Source organism: Ursus arctos, chromosome X (genome assembly GCF_023065955.2).
Source record: "Ursus arctos isolate Adak ecotype North America chromosome X, UrsArc2.0, whole genome shotgun sequence".
Lineage (NCBI taxonomy): Eukaryota > Metazoa > Chordata > Mammalia > Carnivora > Ursidae > Ursus > Ursus arctos.
In genome coordinates, this window is record NC_079873.1 from 37,375,806 (window position 1) to 37,396,750 (window position 20,945).

General features: G+C 41.0%; 1 protein-coding gene across 2 annotated transcripts; it reads right to left on the minus strand.

Annotated features, from left to right (window-relative positions):
• Nucleotides 1-3,817: 3,817 nt before the first annotated feature.
• On the minus strand, nucleotides 3,818-20,608 carry FUNDC1 (FUN14 domain containing 1). 2 transcript variants are annotated; one of them, XM_026513340.4, is made up of 5 exons: nucleotides 20,405-20,608; nucleotides 19,519-19,675; nucleotides 15,333-15,408; nucleotides 10,857-10,985; nucleotides 3,818-8,466 (listed from the first exon to the last, which is right to left on the minus strand). In XM_026513340.4, the coding sequence occupies exons 1-5, from the start codon at nucleotides 20,430-20,432 to the stop codon at nucleotides 8,389-8,391; spliced, it is 468 nt and encodes a 155-aa protein (XP_026369125.1). In that variant the 5' UTR covers nucleotides 20,433-20,608; the 3' UTR covers nucleotides 3,818-8,388. The 2 variants fall into 2 exon arrangements, with proteins under 2 accessions (XP_026369125.1, XP_057166919.1); XM_057310936.1 differs by having other exon boundaries at nucleotides 3,818-10,985; nucleotides 20,405-20,555.
• Between the last annotated feature and the right edge of the window lie 337 nt (nucleotides 20,609-20,945).

Consider the following 20,945-nt stretch of genomic DNA (forward strand, 5'->3'; position numbering starts at 1 on the left):
GGGTATATTTCAAAATAATTGCGGGGGAAGTGGTGGTTATAGGTAGTGGGAGAGTGTAGCTGAAATAAGACTGGCCACGTGTTGATAATTATGGAAGCTGAGTGATGGGTACGTGGAATTTTGTTATTTTGTTCCCTCTACTCTTATATATATTTAGTAATTTCCATAATAAAGTTTTTAAGAACCCTAACGGTGCTGGAAAACAAAGGTGCCATTCACAGACTAAAAATGTGAAATTTGAAACCTTTGAAAGCAAATGGGATCAGAAGAGAAGTCAGAGGACAGGAAACCGCAGATTAAGTCATCAGAAGGGTTCTTGCCAAAGCAGCCTTGAGAAAAATGAGTGGGGAAATATGCCCTCCCAGAGTTATATATTTTCAAAACTTATTGGCATGAGTTGGAACCATTAGGGTCCTTTCTCTCCACCTGGCCCCTTTCCCCCCTTACCTGAATAGAACTGCTGATCGGAAAAATCCAAGAATGTTCTCTAAAGAAATTGGCCCTAATGAGGTGAAAACCTGAGAAAGTAGAATTGGCACTATGCCAAGGCGGGGACCGGAAAACAGAGAACAGGCTCCATCCCTCTAGCAGTCCAGTAAGTTCTCCATGGAACTGTGCTTGCTTACTACTCCCTGCGCCCTGCCTACCTATAAGAAAGGTCTCCTAGAGCTACAACCTGTCTTTTTTTTTTTTTTAATATTTTATTTATTTATTTGACAGAGACCTAGAGAGAGTGGGGGAGGGGCAGAGGCAGAGACTCTCAAGCATGGAGCATGACGCAGGGCTCGATCTCACGACTCCGAGATCAGGACCTACCTGAGCCAAAACCAAAGTGCGGTGGCTTAACCAACTGCACCATCCAGGCACCCCCAACCGGTCCTCTTGAACTGAGCCTGCCAAAGCCGACCTGCAGAGCCACAAAGAAACCCCACTGCGGCTATCTATATTAATCAAAGCAATGCTTTTATTCATAAATACAAATGGAAACCCAAGAGTTGCCAGGTCCTTAAGAAAAAAACCAACCCCACAACAGAAAAGTAAAATACAAAAAGTGAAATACAAACAGACTGCAATGAGAAAGAAACTACCAGAGATACGAAAAAGATTCTTAGAAAATGAATGAATGAACATTAATTATTAACCTACATATTTTCCTTAACAAACTAAATAATGAACTTGAAAGACCAAACTGGTGGGCTGGAAGTAAAATTAAGGAGCTGTCCTGGAATATAAAGCAAAAAATAAGCAGAAAATATTAAAAAGTGATGAAGGAAAAATCTAGAAACTCCAATATCTAACTAATCAGTGTTTCAGAAGTAGAGGATAGACAGGATGTCAGGGAAGAAATAATCAAAAGTATTATTACAATACAATTTGCTAAACACACTGATGGGGGGGTATGTCAAAGGGACACAGGAGCCCCCAGAAAAGGCTCCCAATGGACGAAACTGGAACAGTTGGAACAAAATAAAGTAGTGTTGGATTAGAGCCCAAAGAATAAAATAAACCTCCAGGAGTCATTACTGATAGAAACGATTGAGTAAATTAATAAACGGGGGAGAAAACACCTTCTGTGCAGAATTTAAAATAATTTATGTAGATATGCCACTCTAAAGGCAGGGTGGCATAATTCCTCCCTTTTTAAGCGTGGGGCTGGACACAGTGACTGCCTTTCTGACAGTGCAGTGATGCAAAGAGTTAACTTGGCGGTGGAGAAACCCAACCAATAGCCACCATCGACAGTGATTAAGTCATGTTGATAGTATGAACCCTTGATGTGACATGATGAAAATGGCACTTCCCCTCTGTGATCTTCTTCCTCAAAGCCCGTAACTCCAGTCCAATCACGAAAACACATCAGAAGAAGTTCAATACAGGAGCATTCTACAGTATACCTGACCATCAAAAATAAGGCAAGTCTGAAACGCTGTCATGCCAAGAGAAGCTTAAGGACATGATAACTAAATGTCACGTGATATCCTGGAAGGGGATGGGGGAAGTAAGGGATATTAGGTAAAATCTAAATCGGAATATAGATAGACGTTAGCTAATAATAATGTATCAGCATCGGTTCAGTAATTGTAACGAACATACTACAGTAACGTAAGATGTTAATAACAGGGAAAACCACAGAGATCTTGGGGAGACATACGGAAACTCTGTACTACCTGCTCAATTTTTCTGTAAACCTAAAATTCGTCTAAAAAATAAAGTCTACTTTAAAAGTACAACTTGCTTAAGCAAAGACACGAATCTTCAGAATGAAAGAACCTAAAGAATGCTGAATATAATGAGAGACATTGTGGAAATTTTCATTTCCATGATTCTGAATCCCTCCGTCTCACATTTCCTGAGCACTTATTTTGCAGTTCTCAATCTCACCATCTGGGGAGTGGGTTTAGACCCCTCCTACTGGCCTTGGTTTTTAAATGTTGGTGACAGGTATCGTCTCTGTAATGACAGCACACAGCAAAAGGACCCTAACGTGGACTTTTAAGGCTAGTTCAGTTTTTTAACTCACATTTAGAGACCAATTTATGAAATTTCAAAACTCCAAGAAAAAAATCGACAAAGCTTTCAAAGGAAAAAAAAAAACCAAAAAGGTTACTCAGAGAGGGTTCCAAAGCCAACTGACATCATGCAGCATCAGATAGAATATGCTGGAGAAGTGCCTTCAGAATTTGAAGGGGAGAATATCGTCAATCTTCAAGGGTATGAGAACAAAAGATATTTTAAGCACACAAGAACTCGGAAAGTTTACCTCCCACACCTGTAACAATTACTCAAGAAAATAGTTCAGCCCAAAATATAAGTAATCCAAGAAAGAACACGAGATGTAAGAAACAGTAGGTGCTGAGCCTGTCCCAGATTGGGGTGGGGGTGGGAGGATTTGAAGGAAAATGAAAGGAGGCTTGATTACAGCTTGAGGCTTAGAGACTTCTCTACCGAACGGTGACGTTTTATAAACGTTTCCTTTTCTGGGGCTCTAATCCCACGGCTTGACTCTACATAGAATATTTATATAAAATCACATTGTGAGTTCTGTTTCTTTTTCCGTTTGAAGTATGATTACTGATTTACTCGGATTTACTTTTACCATCTTATTTTATGCTTCCTATTTACTGTTTTCTCTATGCTTCTTCTTTTTCCTGCCTTTAGACTGGATTGCTTATGGGTATGTTTGAAACTAATAATTCGTTAAGGGATTGCTCTTTTTTTAAAGATTTTATGTATTTATTTGAGAGAGACAGCGTGAGAGAGCAAGCACGAGTGGCAGGGGGAGGGGGGCAGAGGGAGAGGAGGAAGTGGGCTCACCGCTCGAGGCAGGACTCGATCCCAGCACCCCGGGATCATGACCTGAGCCAAAGGGAGACACTTACGGACTGAGCCACCCAGGCACCCCTAGGGATTGCTCTTAAAATTTTAATATACCTGCACAAAGTATGAGCTTAATCAATTTGGAACAATACAAGGACTTGACATCACAAATCCAAATATTTTAGTTCTACATTCCTTTTATTGCCCTTCCACCCCCAAGCAGATATAACTATTGGTTTACACATGCAACGTTGGCTTAGATTTACCCAGCAGTAGTATTCGCTGCTGATGGCTTGACGGTTGCACCATTCTCCTGAGAATTGCTCTAAGACAGTGCATCCCTGGCTGGGAGGTTACCCATCCCAACCCCTAAGGGCAGACTGCAACCAGTACCTGATAATGGGGGTACAAAAAGCCAGCTCCCTTGCTACAACAGAGGACAACTCAGTGGACCAGTATCCGTTTTCGATTGCTCTTTAACAAATGATCACAAACACAGTGGCTTGAAACAACGCAAATTTATTATCTTACAGGTGTGGAAGTAAAAAGTCCAACATGGGTCTCACCGAACGAGAACCAAGGTGTCGGCCGGGCTATGTTCCTTGTTGGAAGCAATACAGGAGCATGCATGTTCTTGCCTTTTCCGGCTTCAAGAGGCCACCACTGTTCCTTGGCTCGTGGCCCCGTTCCTCCATCTTCAAAGCCACAACAGAGCACCTGTCTGATCCCTCTTTTATAGGCACATCTCTTTCTCAGACTCTTTCTTTCTTTTGCCTCCCTCTTCCTAGCTTAAGACTCTTGTGATTACATTGCGCCCAGGATACTCTGGAATAATCTCTTCGAGACTGGTTGATTAGCAACTTTAATTACATCTGCAACCTTCCTTCTCCTTTGCCACATAACCTACTCACAGATTCAGGGGGATTCAGACGTGACTATCTCTGGCAGGCCATTATTCTGCCAGCCACGAGGTCCAGAGCTCTTCACAGGTTCAGGGTAAGGTAGATTCCAGCTGAACCCATATAAAGGGACCTACAGGAGGTTGTGTCCTTATTCAACAGTACATAGTATTTGTCATAACAATGTATAAAACTTTATAGACATGTAATAAATTGCTCCTCCAAGGACGCAAAAAGGCAAGTGTTCTAGAACTAAATCCATATCTACCACAATAGGAAGTCTGAGTCAAGTCATTTATCATAATACAAAGTCTAAGATGTGGTTGTGGTAAATATCAAGAGAAACAACCAATATAGTTGAAACTTCTCTGGGGAAAGAGCCATGAAGTTGGCAAAAGGGAAAGCAGAGAAGTGCTCCCTTTTTTAGAAGCCTGATTTGTAGCCAAATACTATTTGATGTCTCGAAATATGTACATTATTTTGACAATAACAACTTAAAAAATAAATTCAGCGAGTGAAGCAAAAGTTCAAAAGAGCCCCTTAAAATAGCAAGAACGACAACAACAAAAAGCAATAACCTATTGAATTCCTATTCCTAGATCTAAAACAAACTTTTTTTTTTTAAGATTTTATTTATTTATTCATTCGACAGAGAGACAGACAGCCAGCGAGAGAGGGAACACAAGCAGGGGGAGTGGGAGAGGAAGAAGCAGGCTCATAGCAGAAGAGCCTGATGTGGGGCTCGATCCCATCACGCCGGGATCACATCCTGAGCCGAAGGCAGACACTTAACTGCTGCGCCACCCAGGCGCCCCTAAAACAAACCTTTTACTAATTACAAATTAACATGTACTCACCATAAAGACTTAAGATCCCATAAAAATGTTGAAAATACATGAAAATGCTACGCATACACCAGACTCTCCGAGATGGCCTTTATGAGCATCCGTGTGCACACTTATACTCACAGGTAGAGTTTTTCCAAAAAAGTGGGATCACACTGTTTCCAACCTGATTATGTAACTAACATGTGGGTCTGTCCAGATCAATTTATACAGCTCTACAATTCCCCTTAATAATTGTACAGAAATCTGTCATTTGAATGTACCATTAAAAGTAATAATAACTTGACAAAACTCAGGAGACCCGAGGGTAGCAGGGAAGAGATAAGTTCATTTTCCTCATCTTTAATTACAGGGAGTTAGCAAATATTATCTAAGGTGGGAAATAAGGATAGGAAAAGAGTATGATATTTAAAGTAATAAAGGCATTTACTAGAAACACAAAATATATTAGCCATTAAAAAAAGAAAGTGGATGTGCACAGAATTTCTTAACTTTCAGAGTGGACATTCAATATATACTAGCCAAACTTGGACAATAAAGTTAATAGAAGTATAAATATATTAAAATGTAAATAAAAAGAACTTTTAAGAATGGTTGTCTCATAAAAGGGGATGAGGGTGGGCACCTACATCTTTCTGTCATCAAAAATGTACCTACTATTATAAAAAGATAGTCATAATATGTAATTGAAAATAGCTATTTATAAAACAGTACATAAACTCTGCTCAACTTTGATACAAAATACGTATAACGTGTTCATGCACAGGTAGAAAAGACTCCAAAGGCTATATACCAAAATATGGACAACGGTTACCTCTAAGTACGTCATATTATGAACATTCTATATATCCTTTATGTGGACGTATTTTTCTATAATGAGCATATTTCATTTATATTGTATTGGAAATAAGAAAACACACTAAAAATCATCTTGTTTTGTGAGGGGGAAGGGTGGAGAGCCTAGGCCACAAAATACCTACATTCCATACACTCAAGTTTAAATAAATCTTGCAAACAGTCGTTATGCCCTTGAACATAAAAACCCCCATTTTAAAAATTTATTTATTTATTTATTTATTTAAAATCCCCATTTTAGACAAAGGCAGGCTACAGGCTTTTCATTCCAACCAAGCCCCACCAAGTCATTTCTGATTGACTGCACTACTACCCAGAAAAAGTTTCCCATGGGTGGACACGAACTCTAGCGCAGTCATTTCCACATCCTCATTCACCCATTCACATTCACTGAACACCGGCCTTGAGCAAAGCATTACACAGTGTGCTTCACGAGTTAGAGATTGATGAACACAAATGACTGCCCCAAGTAGCGTATAACCTTGTGGGGAAATGGCGCAGTCGGGAGGCAGAACAAGGGTCACTAAGATAGAAAGGACAGTATGGAGAGCACGGGCATTATTTCGCATTTGTGTATCAATATTTTCAAACAGATCAACAGGTACTTGGAAATGTATAGGTAAAAATGAAGGACTATTGTTTTCAGTTCTCCCTCATGGGTGGACTCTGACAAGTAGTATGTCAGGTTCTCCTGTATTATTATAGAACTTTTATAGAGGACGATTTTAGTCTCTATTTGAGGGCAGACATTTTCGTGCCCCCATTCTCCTAGTGCATCGGGCACAGGGCAGACACTGTGTATGGAGCCGGAATGAACAAATCGAGCTGGCTACTAGAGCTCCCCACAGTAGCCTGCCTCACCGCAGCACATGAAAGCATCACGCGATCACAGCACACCCAAGTGTGACCAAGGTTCCACCTCACGTAGCCTACTTTTCCCTCCAATTCCACAGCAATGGAAGGCTCGGCAAGGCCGAAAGAAAGAAAAGCTCAAGGAAGATCAAACATGTATTTATAAGCAAAATCACTTTGTATTAAGAAAGCCTGAGTTTTATTTAGCATTGTATCTGAGGCACCAAGGAGAGTAAAGGAAGAAACTAAAGATGAATCCCCATGGTCGGTTCTAAGGGGTCGGGACGATGAAAGCACGCAGATTGTAACGAATCTTCAAAGTACGAAATGCCTCATGTTTACAATACACGAAATAAACTATGGGGGCTTCCTACTGAAAGCAGATGGCCTGAATCCCTGCAGTCTCTCCAATCTGAGGACCCCGATGTGTGTTGTTCTGCCGTTTTTCCGATGCCAACATAGAATTCTATGAACAAAATGAATAACACAGAGAGCTTTTCGGGGCAAAGGAGCCTCTGAGAGAGCGTGGTGTGGCCCGGAAAAACAAGTCCACTGGCCTAGGCTTCAACATAATGCTACCAAACCTGAAAGCCTTAGCACACGCATCTCAGATGAGATCAGACAGACAGTTCTCTTCAAGGTCCAATTTCATAATGACAGCAAATCACTGTCTTTCAGACAGTAAACTCATACCATACTACTAAGTATTTTACAGTAATTTTTACCTCTTTGTGCAGAAGGGGCTAAAATAATAATTAGGATTTTTAGAAATGAGAAAGGAGGTTCACTCAAGGTTAATAAAATGAATCAGTGACCCAACTACATGTACCCTCAAAATAATTAGTTCTGCCTGGGCTGCCAGGATAAATAATTAAAGAAGCTTATACACAGGAAATTTTTGCAACTACAGACATCAAAAAAAAAAAAAAAAAAATAAGAGAGAGAGAGAGAGAGAAAGAGCTTTAGACATGAGTATTTCCTTAGAAAAGCCTTCCTTGAAACTGTTTACTATACTTACTATAGAAGCAAAGTAAGAATGGCAGAAAACAACCACCTAAAAACTGGTATTAAATCTGTTTAATATCTTTAATAATTCTATTACTTCTAAATCCTTCCACAAAAGGGCATTACAGTTCTTCAGTTTATTGCAAACAGATCTTTGGGGGAAAAAAAAAAGCCAACCGCAATGTTGAAGCTATGATACAAGTTTTTAATTACTGGCACTATACTATAAAGCAAAATGAAGAACATCTTATTTAAATAAAACAAGGAGAGTATTTCACTGGGGAATACAGCCAACACATTTTTTCTATGTATCTACATCCAATGGTGGTATTTTATAGGCTAATTTGGAAACAAATGCAAATTTTAAAAAAATAAATGAAAGGCATGTTTTGCTCAGGGATACTATTATACACATACCACATAGGTTGTTCTTACAGCAAATACTAGTTTGCCAAACTCCAATGGCAAAACACTAAGCTGTGAGTTTGGTATTGTCCACCTAGTTGTTTCTTGCAGCCCTGGAGAATCTGGAGGTGAGTGATGTCGAGAAACCACCTTGTTGCCACCATTTCTCTTCTTATAGGTGACTCCACTGTGATAGACCATTCATATCCTTAAGATGCAAGGCCTAGCAAAAAGCCTCCCACAAATCCACTGGATATCACAATGTTCTGTTTGATAAATTCTGTTGCCTGAAACATAAGTTTAAACAAAATACTCTTAATTGTGCTACGACATGGATGGACCCTGAAAATGCTACGTTAAGTGAAATAAGACAGAGAAGGGAAAACATTGTACAATTCCACGGACACGAACAGTGAAATTCATTGAGACAGAAAGTAGGACAGAGGCTACCAAGGGCTGGGGAGAGGGGTCAATTGTGGGAATGTGTGCTTAATGGTTAGAGTTTCTGTTTGGGATGATGAAAAAGTTCTAAATGTGGAGAGTGGTAACGGCTGCACGGAAGTCCAAATTCAGTACTTAACGCTACTAAATTGTACATTTTAAAATAATTAAAATGGTTAATTTTGTGTATGTGTATTTTGCCACAATAAGAAAAAAATGATGCAAATTAAAGAAAAGCACTCTCACTTACTGAATCTGGTGCTAAGTAACGTTTTTATAGCTGTTTTCCCCAATTCAGGAAGTATTTGGCAAAGACTCTCGTACACCTACTACCACAGGTGCCAACCAGCACGCAAGATGCCAAGGCTGGCCACGATAATCTGAAGGAGCGGAGAGCCCCAGCCAGATCCAGTAAGCTTCTTAGCTACTGAGATAATGGGTATATTGGTGGCCAAAAATCTCACAGGTAACAAGAAGCTGTAGGGCAGACATAAATGGTCCACTTAGCAAGTTATTAGCACAGATTTAATAAATTCCCACAGCAGGCACAACGATATTTGTTAACAGTCCACTTGGCCAGCAAGAAAAAACGTACAGGATCAAATAAATATCACCCTGAGAAAATGCTTACCCCAAATAAAACCAGGAAAAAGCAATCAGACAAAGCCAGACCATGGGATACTCTGCCTACATGCTTCAAAAATGTCAGTATCATGAAAGATGGGGGGGGGGGAAACAAAAACAAAACACAGATGATGGGACTGCTAAAGGCTAAAGGAGACTTCAGAGACATGATAACCAATTGCAATACAGAATTCTTTTTGTCTGTTTTTTAAAGATTTTATTTTTAGGTAATCTCCACATTCAATGTGGGGCTTGAACTCGCAATCCCCAGATCAAGAGTCGTGTGCTCTACTGACTGAGCCAGCCAGACACCCCAATATATAATTCCTGATTAGGGGAAAAATGTATAAAAGATATTTTGTGGAAAAATTTTAATATGGACTGTGTATTAGGAAATATGATTGCATTTTAATTTGGGGGGATTTGTAAGGGTAACTGTAGTTGTACAGGAGAATATCTGTACTCTTAGAAGATATATGCTGAAGTATTTAAGAGTGGAAAGGAAGGGGCGCCTGGGTGGCACAGCGGTTAAGCGTCTGCCTTCGGCTCAGGGCGTGATCCCGGCGTTATGGGATCGAGCCCCACATCAGGCTCCTCCGCTGGAAGCCTGCTTCTTCCTCTCCCACTCCCCCTGCTTGTGTTCCCTCTCTCGCTGTCTCTATCTCTGTCGGATAAATAAATAAAATCTTAAAAAAAAAAAGTGTGAAAAGGAAGGATGTCTTAAACGATTAGGGAAAAAAAGTATAAATTACATGTACACACACACACAGAGATAAGGCAAATGTAAAATGATTAGGTAAAGAGGTGAAGGGTATTTGGGTATTCACTGTCTTTGTCCTTCAACTTTTCAACTGGTCTGAAATTTTTCAAAATTAAAAGTTGGGGGTATTAAAAGAACATGATAAAACAAAGGGAAGGAGTACTCACTTCAATTCTAAACAAAGGATAAGAAGAAAAATATACATTAAAACATTAATAAAACTAATATATTAATTAAATATACACATCTTCAAAATACTCCACCTCATGAAAAAAAATAGGTAGTTTTAGTTTTACCACACCTTGTCTACACACGTACACATCTGTAAAAGCGGAGGAAACCTTCTGGAAGAATAATGTTATTACCTTTTACATGCAGATCAAAATAGGTGGGAGACTGGCAGGGAAAACCATATTAACTACTTAAGAAAAAAAAAAGATTGTGTTTTTTTTCTTAAAGTAATCTCTACCCCCAACGTGGGGCTCGAACTCACAACCCCAAGATCAAGAGTCGCATGCTCTTCTGATTGAGCTTGCTCTTCCACTGCAATAATGACTGATTTAAATAGTGGCTTGATCCCAAATTTTATTTAGCACTCTTAAACATGACCAAAAACACTCACTTTTTAGAAGAAGATAATCACTAGTCACGTTTTCTGTGAAGTGAAACCCGCAAGGGAAAAAAAGGAGCCGGGGCACCTGGCTGGCTTAGTTGGTAGAGCATGTGACTCTTGATCTCAGGGTCATGAGTTCGAGCCCCACGCCGGACACAGAGATAACTCATTAAAAAAAAAAAAAGAAGAAAAGCAAAGAAAAAAGAAAAAGAAGGAGCCAAAAATGTACACTGTCTTACTTCTTCAATTATATTGTTGATTTCAGGTGCTGCCTTATTTGCTCGTTTCTTAATCTGTCTTTTCGCTTTATTTACATCTTTTTCAACTCTCTTCCAGTCAATCTGCACATAGCCACTGTGACTGGCAATCTGCAAAAATATAATAAAAATGGTTAATTCTAAACCAACTAGGTTGATGACAAATCTATTACCGAGGAATATGTGGACATTTAGATTTCAAGAAATCTATGAAGCTTATAGGGAAGATATCACAATTTATTCATTTCACAAATACCGAGTGCCTGCTCTGTGCCAGGCATTATTCTAGGCCCCCAAACTATAGCCAATAACAAGGGAGACATAAGTCCCCACCCTCAGAGAGCTCTGTATCCATAGGGAAAAAAGATATTAAGCATAATTAATTACTTAGATGTGATGAACACTATGTTAAGAAACGTACAGCGCATGATGGGCAAAGATTCCAAAAACTGTATTACAACTGTGCTATAATTCTATCATAACTTTTGGAATTTGGGAATTAGCTAAAAAGACAAAGAGACGATCCAAATTATACAGTTAATTAAAAAGTACCTCTTAATTAAACAGATGTTTAATTACAAGGGATCAGAAGCCAAGCAGTTATTAGGTCACTAAAGAAATCTAAAGTAACCTGATACAGGGTCTTTACTAACTCTGAACTCTTTACTTAAATTAAGAATACTTTCTGGTAATCGCTTTCAAAAGTGGACTACACGAGAAATATGCTCTTCACAAGTTTCACGCCATAAGTCCTTTTAATAGAACTATAGCTAAATGCTGATTAACTATAAGTAAACCCCTCATACGGTATTACTGAGACGCTACAAAATCTGAACAGGAACAACAGCATGGTGTGTAAGCCAGTACCATACATTAGTCCCTCCAAAGAATAAAATCAAAAAGTAAAGAATCACATTAGTGGTAAACAATTAAGCCATGTACACCATTATAAATCACTTCTATCACGCTTATGCTCTCTTTGTAATTTTCTAAGGCATCCCTTGACTTTGAACCACAAATAAAATACTTCGAATAATAAAAGTATCTGATTTGATAGAAGTAGGTCGACTAGGGAGCTTGAGTTCCATTTTCACTGTGAATACAGACTCCACAGAAGAATGTATTTATCTGCATTCCTTCCTGTATTTATTTACCTATTACCACTTCAAACTCCAGCCTTAGCAAAACAGAGTGGTGATCGAATCAAATGGCAAGTGAAAGCTTTTCCTGGCAGTCCCTGACACAGTCATTTGGGTCACAGGCAGGGAGGTGATGGTGAACCTTAGGGACCCTCCCGTACATCGCAACTATAAACCCTGGTTAAAATACAAGAATTAACAAAAGCAAGCAGATTTCAACGGGAGTTGAAACTTGCAGGACAGGAACAATGTAAAGTGAGCTGCCCATTTTTCTGGTTTTATCTGGAGGGCAGGATGCACAGGGTGACTAAAACTTAAATAGAAAACATGCTATCTTTCTGGCCCAAAGAACCAGATGACAGAGTCTTCGACAGTAACAGCTCCCAGAAATGAGAGAGCTACATAAGGGGAGCCCCAAATTCTATGCGTAAACTCTACCCAAGTCCTGAAGCACACTTTCACGGGACAGAGCCACGCATTCTGGCCAAGGTTAAAAGAACTGAACTGAGATTTGAGCTGCTACCCACCACACGTGAAACAGAGCTTACAATTTGAGTCTAACCAAGTTAACTGCCTGCTAAAATCAACATATCAACACTCTTCTGAGGAATAAAATAGAATCCAGAGTTTCCACAACATAACATTCTCAATGCCCAGGATAAAATCCAAGCTTATCTGATATAGGATAAAACAGGAAAATGTGGCCTAGTCTTGAAAGAAAATCAACAGATGCCAACCTTAAGATAACCCGGTTATTGGAATTATCAGGACTTTAAACCTGCTACTAGAACTATGCTCAATAAGGTAAAGCAAACTATGCTTGTAATCAATGAAAAGATAAGCAATCTCACCAGGGATACAGAAAATAAAAAAAGAACCAAATGAAAATTCTAGCATTGGAAAATACAGTATCTGAAAGAAAGTTCTTAGAAAGGCTTAATGGCAGAGGGTAGATGACAGAAAAAAGAGTCTGTGAACTTGAAGCTAGACATTAGAAATTCTACAATTTGAAAAAAAGATTGAAAAAATAAACGAACAAAACCTCAGGACATGATCAAAAAGCCTAACATGCATGTAATCAGAGTCATGTTTAGAAAGAGAAGAGAGAAAGAAGAGGAGGAAACAACTCTTTTAAATAACAGTCAAAACCTTCTCAAACATGGTTAAAAACACACAAATTTACAGATTCAAGCTCAGTGAACTCCAGGTAACGATCTAACATGATTATGAAATAACAATACTCAGATGACACGGTGGGGCGGGCGGGGTGGGGGAGGCACAGAGGAACATAAAGGATGCAAGTGTGTGAGATCAGGGAGGGGAGGCAGGCAAGGAAAGTTCAATAAATGAGTTAAAGTCTCACGTTCCATAACAGGAAGCCAACAGTTAATACCTCAAACTGAAAGATCAAGAAATATTCAAATAACTTGTTTAGGAAAAAGGAAAGAAATACCTTAAGAATCAGCTAAGAGTTTATGTAGTTGCCTCAAGGGAAGGAAAAATGGGGAAGGCGGGTAGTGAGGGAGGTAGAGGATTCCTCTAATCTGTAACAGGCCTTGTACATATATTTGACCCTTTGAATTAGGGGCACATACAATTCCAAAAAATGAAAACTAAATTTAAAAGACTTACATACCACTGTCTATTTTAGGATGGCAGTGTGGTAAATATCTACTGGAAAACACTTAACTCCGAGTTACCAGAAAAGCCTTAAGGTCTAAGTAAATAAGTTTTTATCTTTAAATGTAAGTAAAGGTAACACAAATACAGAAGTGGGCCTAAAGAACAATGGACAATTAGGCTGAAAGCCACGTGCTACTCTTATTTCCTCTTTCAGTTTCCTTCTAAGTTTTCAAGGTGAGTCATATTTGGGGGAAAGGCTAGGTTTGATGCAGACAGGTCCCATATTCTTGTGCTTCGTGACTTTAAAGAATATATAGACTAGGCACAGGGAAGTAAAAGGTGGCAACGGCAAAACGTGGATTTGAATGGTATATACCCAGTGGACCGAAATGGACTTCTGCGAAACTGACAGAGTGGATTGAAATTAATTCTCTTTAGTCTATGAACATTTTCAGAAATTCTGCTTCAATCCGGTACCCTTTGTACCGGATTGAAGAGAAATGACAACAGAGTTTTCAAAATAGCTATAGAATTAAATATGTTCCTGATTCTATATAAACGCAAGTCAAAATCTGCTTAAATAAAATTGTCTTCTGCACAAATGCTGGCATGTTCATCCAAAGGCATAAATTTAGATATTAACCATATTCCTTTTTACCTCTTACCACAAGGAATACGCAATTACTCCTAACAATGCCACCGATGGAAGGAAAATATATATTTTTTTAAAAAACTGTTTAGTAAACAACTCAAAATCTATACTTAACACATACGAATCCAGTCCCTTTGTACTTCAGGCAATGACACTGGTCATTTTATGATCAATGGGTCTGGTGTTGAAGTCAGATTTTGGTTGCTATGAACATCAATCATTTCAAAAATCTGGTAGGACTGACAGTTCTCTGTATGTTTAAAATTACTGCTAACATTCATTCCCAGAGATTTTCAATTTTGGGATTTACTATATTTGATCTTCAGGGAATGGTATTTTTGGAAAAATACATGCCAAACAGACACGAATGCCAGACAATATCCTGATAAACATCCTCTAACCACGAAGCATTTTTAAATCTTATACTTAGAGGGAACACGCACAAAACTAAAATTTCAAATCCCCCTGCCTCAGAAATAGGATTATGGATGATTTTTTAAACCCAGTTTTCCACTTTCTGTATTATTATAGTCCCCTAGTTTTAAAAAAACGTGTTAGAAATTGCTAACAGCAATTTCCTCTGAGAAGGAAAACTGCATGGCCAGGAAATGGGGAAAAGAAAGAGACCTTTTGCATTTTATAGACTCTGTGTGATTAAAATTCATATATGTTTAAAATGGTCAGGACGAGAAGGTTATATTATGGATGAAATGTTCATTTCGCTGAAGAGATGTTTTAAAGGAAATCTGGGTATGTAATAAAAAAAAAATGAGGCACTTAAAACTGTAATAGTGGTCTTTTTAACTGGGATCTTTTTAGCTGGGATCAAACTATGCTTATAGAATGTAGGAGTGTTTAAAATTGTTGTCTTTCATGACAGATATCAGCTTTCAAAACTCACTTTAGTTTTTCCATAAACTGATACCTAAAAGAAAAAGTCCATCTTGTATTCAGACAGACAGGCCTGAAATGGCTAAACTTGGCTTTCTCAGTTCCCAGGGGCGACATAGTGAGCAGAGGCAAGGCCTGAAGGCACGGACGTACCTGAAGGAGAAGAAAGCCACCACCTACTGCAGTTGCTGCCAGCTTTCCAACTTTCTGGAACAAAAATCCCGCACACCTTTAATGAAAGAAATGACAAAAGATGAGAACCACCAATGATGTACTAAACTCTCTCCCTCTTCTCCTTTTCATGGCTTTCCTAATACAATCTTAGTATCTTCCCATTTCTTTTCATCATATCCCTTATCTGCTCAGAAACCCTCAGTGTTTCCTTTGTTCTACAGGCAAGTCAAAAGTGCATGATCTAGGGGTGCCTGGGGTGGCTCAGTCGGTGAAGCAGCTGCCTTCGGCTCAGGTCATGATCCCAGGGTCCTGGGATGGAGCCCTGCATTGGGCTCCCTGCTCAGTGGGGAGCCTGCTTCTCCCTCACCCTCTGCGCTGTCCCCCGCTTGTACTCTCTGGTTCTCACTCTCTCTGTCAAATAAATAAATAAAATCTAAAAAAAAAAAAAAAAAGTGCACAATCGGGCGCACCTAACTGGCTCATTTGGTAGAGCACGCGACCCTTGATCTAATCAGCGTCGTGAATTTGAGCCCCACACTCGGCCTAGAACTTAACTTTAAAAAAAGTGCACAATCTAAACTGTGATATGCTTCAAAATGAGGGATGGAAAAAGGAGGAAGGGAATTTATAGGAAAAAAAGATTGGCTACTGAAACAAAGTTGAGTACTCAGGGCCTCATTATACTCTTCCTTCTATATTTGTCTAAGTTGAAATTCCCCATAATAAAAGTAGGGGTTTTTTTGTTTTTATTTTTGAGAGAGAGAGAGAGAGCAGGAGCAGAGGGGCAGAGGGAGAGGGAGAAGAAGATTCCCTGCTGAGCAGGGAGCCTGATGTGGAGCTCGATCCCAGGACCCTGAGACCATGACCTGAGCAGAAGGCAGACAGTTAACCGACTGAGCCACCTAGGCGCCCCTGACATTTTTTTTTTTTTAATGCAGTCAAGATGCTCCATACACCTGGCCAACCCCACTCTACCCAAACCTTCTGCTCCAACCCCATTAGTTTCCAAATAGGTCATCACCACTGCTCAAGCTATTAATCTCACTTCTAGGAGTTTCTACCTAGCTCTGCCTATCTAAAGCTTTTTACCCTTTGCGGCCCAGCTGAAGTTCCACCTTCACGACTACACTTAGGCCCACATTTCTCATGGCTTCCTTACCTACATCTCTCTCTGGTTATCTATCTCTATATTAAACCCACTTTGTTTCACCTATTCTGTAAGAATGTCAGTCCATACTTCTTTGGGGATTCTCTCCTTCAGTGAGCTCATATCCCCTTCAGTATTCCAGATCCATAATGTGCAAAAGAATCCCAGATTTCTAACTATAGGCTTCTGTACTGGAGTGAACAGTGTCTGCCCACCCCGCCCCCCAATTCAGGTCCTTCCCAGAATCTCAGCATGTGACCTCATTTGGAATAAGGGTCACGGAGGATGTCATTAGTTAGGATGAGGCCATACTGTAACAGGGTGGGCCCTAAACCCAATATGACTTAATCCAACATGTCACAGAGACACTCAGAGGGAAAACAGCAGCCACGTGACAGCACAGGCAGAGCCTGGAGCGGTATGTCTCAAGCCAAGGAATGCCAGGGATCGCTAGCAAGCACCAGAAGCTAGGAGAGAAGCAAGGAGCAGATCTTCCCTCTGAGCCTCCAAGAAGGAACAAATCCGGCTGACACTTTTCAGACTGCTGGCCTCTAGACCTATGCGAGTACATTTCTTTCGTTTTAAGCCACGTAGTTGTGGTACTTTGTTACAACAGCCCTAGGCAACTAGCGCACCTTCATAAATGGAATCCATGGGCTTCTCTAGCACACAGAATGACCTATTCAAAATGTCCCAAACCAAAAATCGTCGGGGCGCCTGGGTGGCACAGCGGTTGGGCGTCTGCCTTCAGCTCAGGGCGTGATGCCGGCGTTATGGGATCGAGCCCCACATCAGGCTCCTCCGCTATTAGTCTGCTCTCCCACTCCCCCTGCTTGTGTTCCCTCTCTCGCTGGCTGTCTCTCTCTCTGTCAAATAAATAAATAAAATCTTAAAAAAAAAAAAATCGTCCTTCCAACCAAATCAACCCTTGCTAAGGTCCCGACCTGTAAGTGAGAGCACCATTCTCTAGGTCTGCCCCCTCATGTTCGTCTCAGACTGCCTCCTTCATCACCTTTGGGGTCCGACTGATTGCCAATTCCATATACTCTATTTCCGAAACATTATTTGACTGTCTTCTTTCCATTCTCACGGGCATCGTTACCTTGCTTCCAAACCACACTAAGGGCCCTCTAGCTAGCCTTCACGCCTTCCATCTCTCCTCGCAAGCATCCATCCTGATATTTCTTATTATCATCAAAAATCTGTAACTACCTACAGCCACGTGTAACCTCCGTAGCCTCCCACGTGTGGCCTGAATTGGTCTGAGATGGTAACTGGTTAGGTTAGTGCCCATTCCTCCTTAACGTATGCCACAACAGTACATCAGTTTTATACCTCAAGGAAATTACAGAAATGTACTACACTGAATCTAATGTCATTGCAACAAACTCCCTGTGTAATATTAGAGTCCTATTACTCAGCTCCTAGGCCGACACCTGGCTATAATCCAAACATACGTACTACTATAAAGACCATGTCCCTCAGTAGGGGAGCCAGCAACAAAGGCTCTGATAAGGGAGCAGAGGAGGCAAGCAGCAGCCAAGTCACAAGTACATCCCAGGGACTGTGTCTCACAAGCATGTCTGTGCTTGTCATCAAGGATGACTGTGTCATCCTTCGCCTGATGGCATGAGCCACGAAAATAAAGCTACTAACTGCCTCTGCTCTGTCTCTAGGCTTTCCAAGCCGACTTCTGCCAATCATGGGCCTTCTCACCGAGTCTGGCCTACCGGGAGAAAGCACACAATGATGTGATAATTCTATTGCTCAGTTTTTTTAGTCTCGTTTAAGATGGGGCTTTAGGTCCAGACTCACATTAACCAGTCACCCATGGCATCCAATTGTGAGCTTATCTGGGCAGAGCACCAGACTCTATTATGGGCGTCAAGGTACAACCTATCTATGGAGGTTCAACTGAATAACCAGGCCCTGACCAGACATCTCAGTTCTAATTGCAGGTCTTTTAATAAGCAGCATGAATAAGTTCACATCATGAAGAAATTCTGCACCTGCGTGTCACGGAATCTTCACAATGAAGGTTTCTACCATGAAATGGCATTTACAAAAAGGCATAAAGGAGTGAGCCAGGTTCCAAAGTACAAGAAAACACAAATCAAAAAATTTAACACTTATCAAGTTTAAAAATGTAAATATTTAACGTAAGATAAATTTAACCTAGAATCTAAGAAAAAAATGATTACTCACAAGCTGAGCAGCCGCACTAATGTCAAAAATTCTCTACGGCTGTGAACATTTTCAAAATGAAGGGTCACGCTTGTTTGACCCTTGTTATTTGGCTAATCTTTTATTCCAAGAATAACAATTTGATCTATAGTAGCAATTATGTAATCATGTAGCCTAAAACATCAACTGGTTAGGTTAATGCTTATTAACTGTTCCTCCTTAATGCATTCCATAATATTATTACAGAGTAAGCAATCAGTCTTTTAATTGCAACGAAGACCCAGTTTAATTCCAACTCTTCTTCAAAGTATAATAATCCAAATTCGTCCACAGAAATCAACAGAACCATCGGATTCATAATAATTTTCACTGAGAATTTTACACGGCTCTCTACAGGGCTGACAATCCTGGAGACCAGTTCTACTGCGGGAGTCCTCAAAGGTTTTTCCAGTTGTTAGCATTGAACAAGTAAAGTATTTACTTTAAAAAGTAAATTACTTACATATAATGAACCCTTAGATGTTTCTTCCTTTTTACCCACTATCAGTGAATCAGATACACTACATTTGCTCAATGTGAGAAGGTGGAAAATATAGAAAGAATCAAAAGGAAGGGAGAGGAGGGAACAGCAGAACACAGGGTGGGCATGGGGAAGCCGATCACCAAAACCACTGTGTCCCAGAGTGTAGATCACACCCACCCCATCTCAGAGAAAAGCCTCAAGGTAGAGCTCTTCGGGGAGTAACAGTGTATGTGCACAGTAACTGGCCTGTTTACAAAAGGGCAGCAGTCAGGCTGCCAATGAAATTTTAATGAAAAAGATGTTGTTCTCACCAGCCAGTCACTCCACCCATTACAATCTGGGTGGCTACCGAGTATTTTTCAACCATAGGTCCGGAACTGTGGCCAAACACTCGATTCCACCAATGGTGTCTTCTTGCATACTCAGTTAAATCCAACACTTCGTAAGACTCGTCATCGCTTTCATACTCTTCAAAATACAAAATGGAAAAAATAAGTTTAGAGTCAAGCAAAAGTCAGAAACGTCCTGTACATTTTTTAGCTGTTACTACATCACTGTTAGTTTTGGCCCACAGCTAAAAATGCCCAGATGGAAACATTAGTTTGTTAAAACCCAATCCCTGAGACTAGGGCCTCAAAAAGTCAAGGAGCCTAGCATCTCCCTTCCAAAGGCCCAGGGACCGGCCCAGGGCCGGAGCCAGAGCCACGTCAGAGTTACACAGAAGTGAGGGGTCGCCTCCCCAGATGGCAGTAAGGTCAGGTCAGAGTTTCACAGCATGAAGGGCCACCCCCAAATCTCAGTCGGGTCAGGGGAGAGCTAGATCCATTTTCATCAGAGGGAGAAAGCGGGGGGGCGGGGGGGGTCCTCCCCTGACAGCACCGGTTAGGGGCCTGGCAAGATGAAATTACTTAAGTAATTCATCTAAAAGGCTAAAAAGCACTTTTGAAGATGGAAATGAAGAGCCAGAGGTGAAGGTTAAGGCAGGAGGCGGGGCTGTGTTGGGGACGGGGGGGGGGGGGGGGGAGTCCTCTCCGCCGGAGTTCTGCCGTGAGAGGAGGAAGTCTAGTTCCAAAGGGGTGCCTCCAAAACACAGAGCCCCAGGAGCCCTGGGGCAGGGAGAAGAAGAGGTGCCCCCGGGAGCAAGGTCGAGAGCTGTGAGCCGCGTCTTAGACACTACTTCGGGCCCCGACCGCTCACCTTGGGGAGGGGGGTTCCGGGTCGCCATGATACCGCCCGCGGCCAGCTCTGAAGGTGGTCCCCGCCCGCCCTCCTCTCCCCACTACTTTAAGAGACCTTCTAGGCCCAGGTGAAAGTCTATGGTCTCTTTTTTCCTCCTCCCCTTCCAGGCGCGTTGTCCCGTCCCCGCCCCTCCTCTCAGCGCAGGGTCTTCCGCGCAAGCGCAAGGCTCAAGGCTGGGGGAGTGTGGAGGAGGGAGGGTAACCGCCGCGCGAGGACTTGTGGGAGTTGTAGTCCGTTGCCCTGCGCAACCCTTGCTTCCCACCCCACCCCCACCCCTCTTAGAATTTCAGTAACTAAATTTTGTAATTTTGTCTCAAAGAGCCTCAGGGCTGGAGGAGAGGCGGCATCACGTGATGGTATAAAGCGAAAACCAGCTTGGCATTCTCAACACTATACCAGAATGCAAGCGCCTGAGAAAAAAGGCTTTAAAAACGAGAAAACGAGATAAGAGAAACCCTGTTTCAAACCGCACTTTTGTAAGGAGGCAAGGACACGCCAA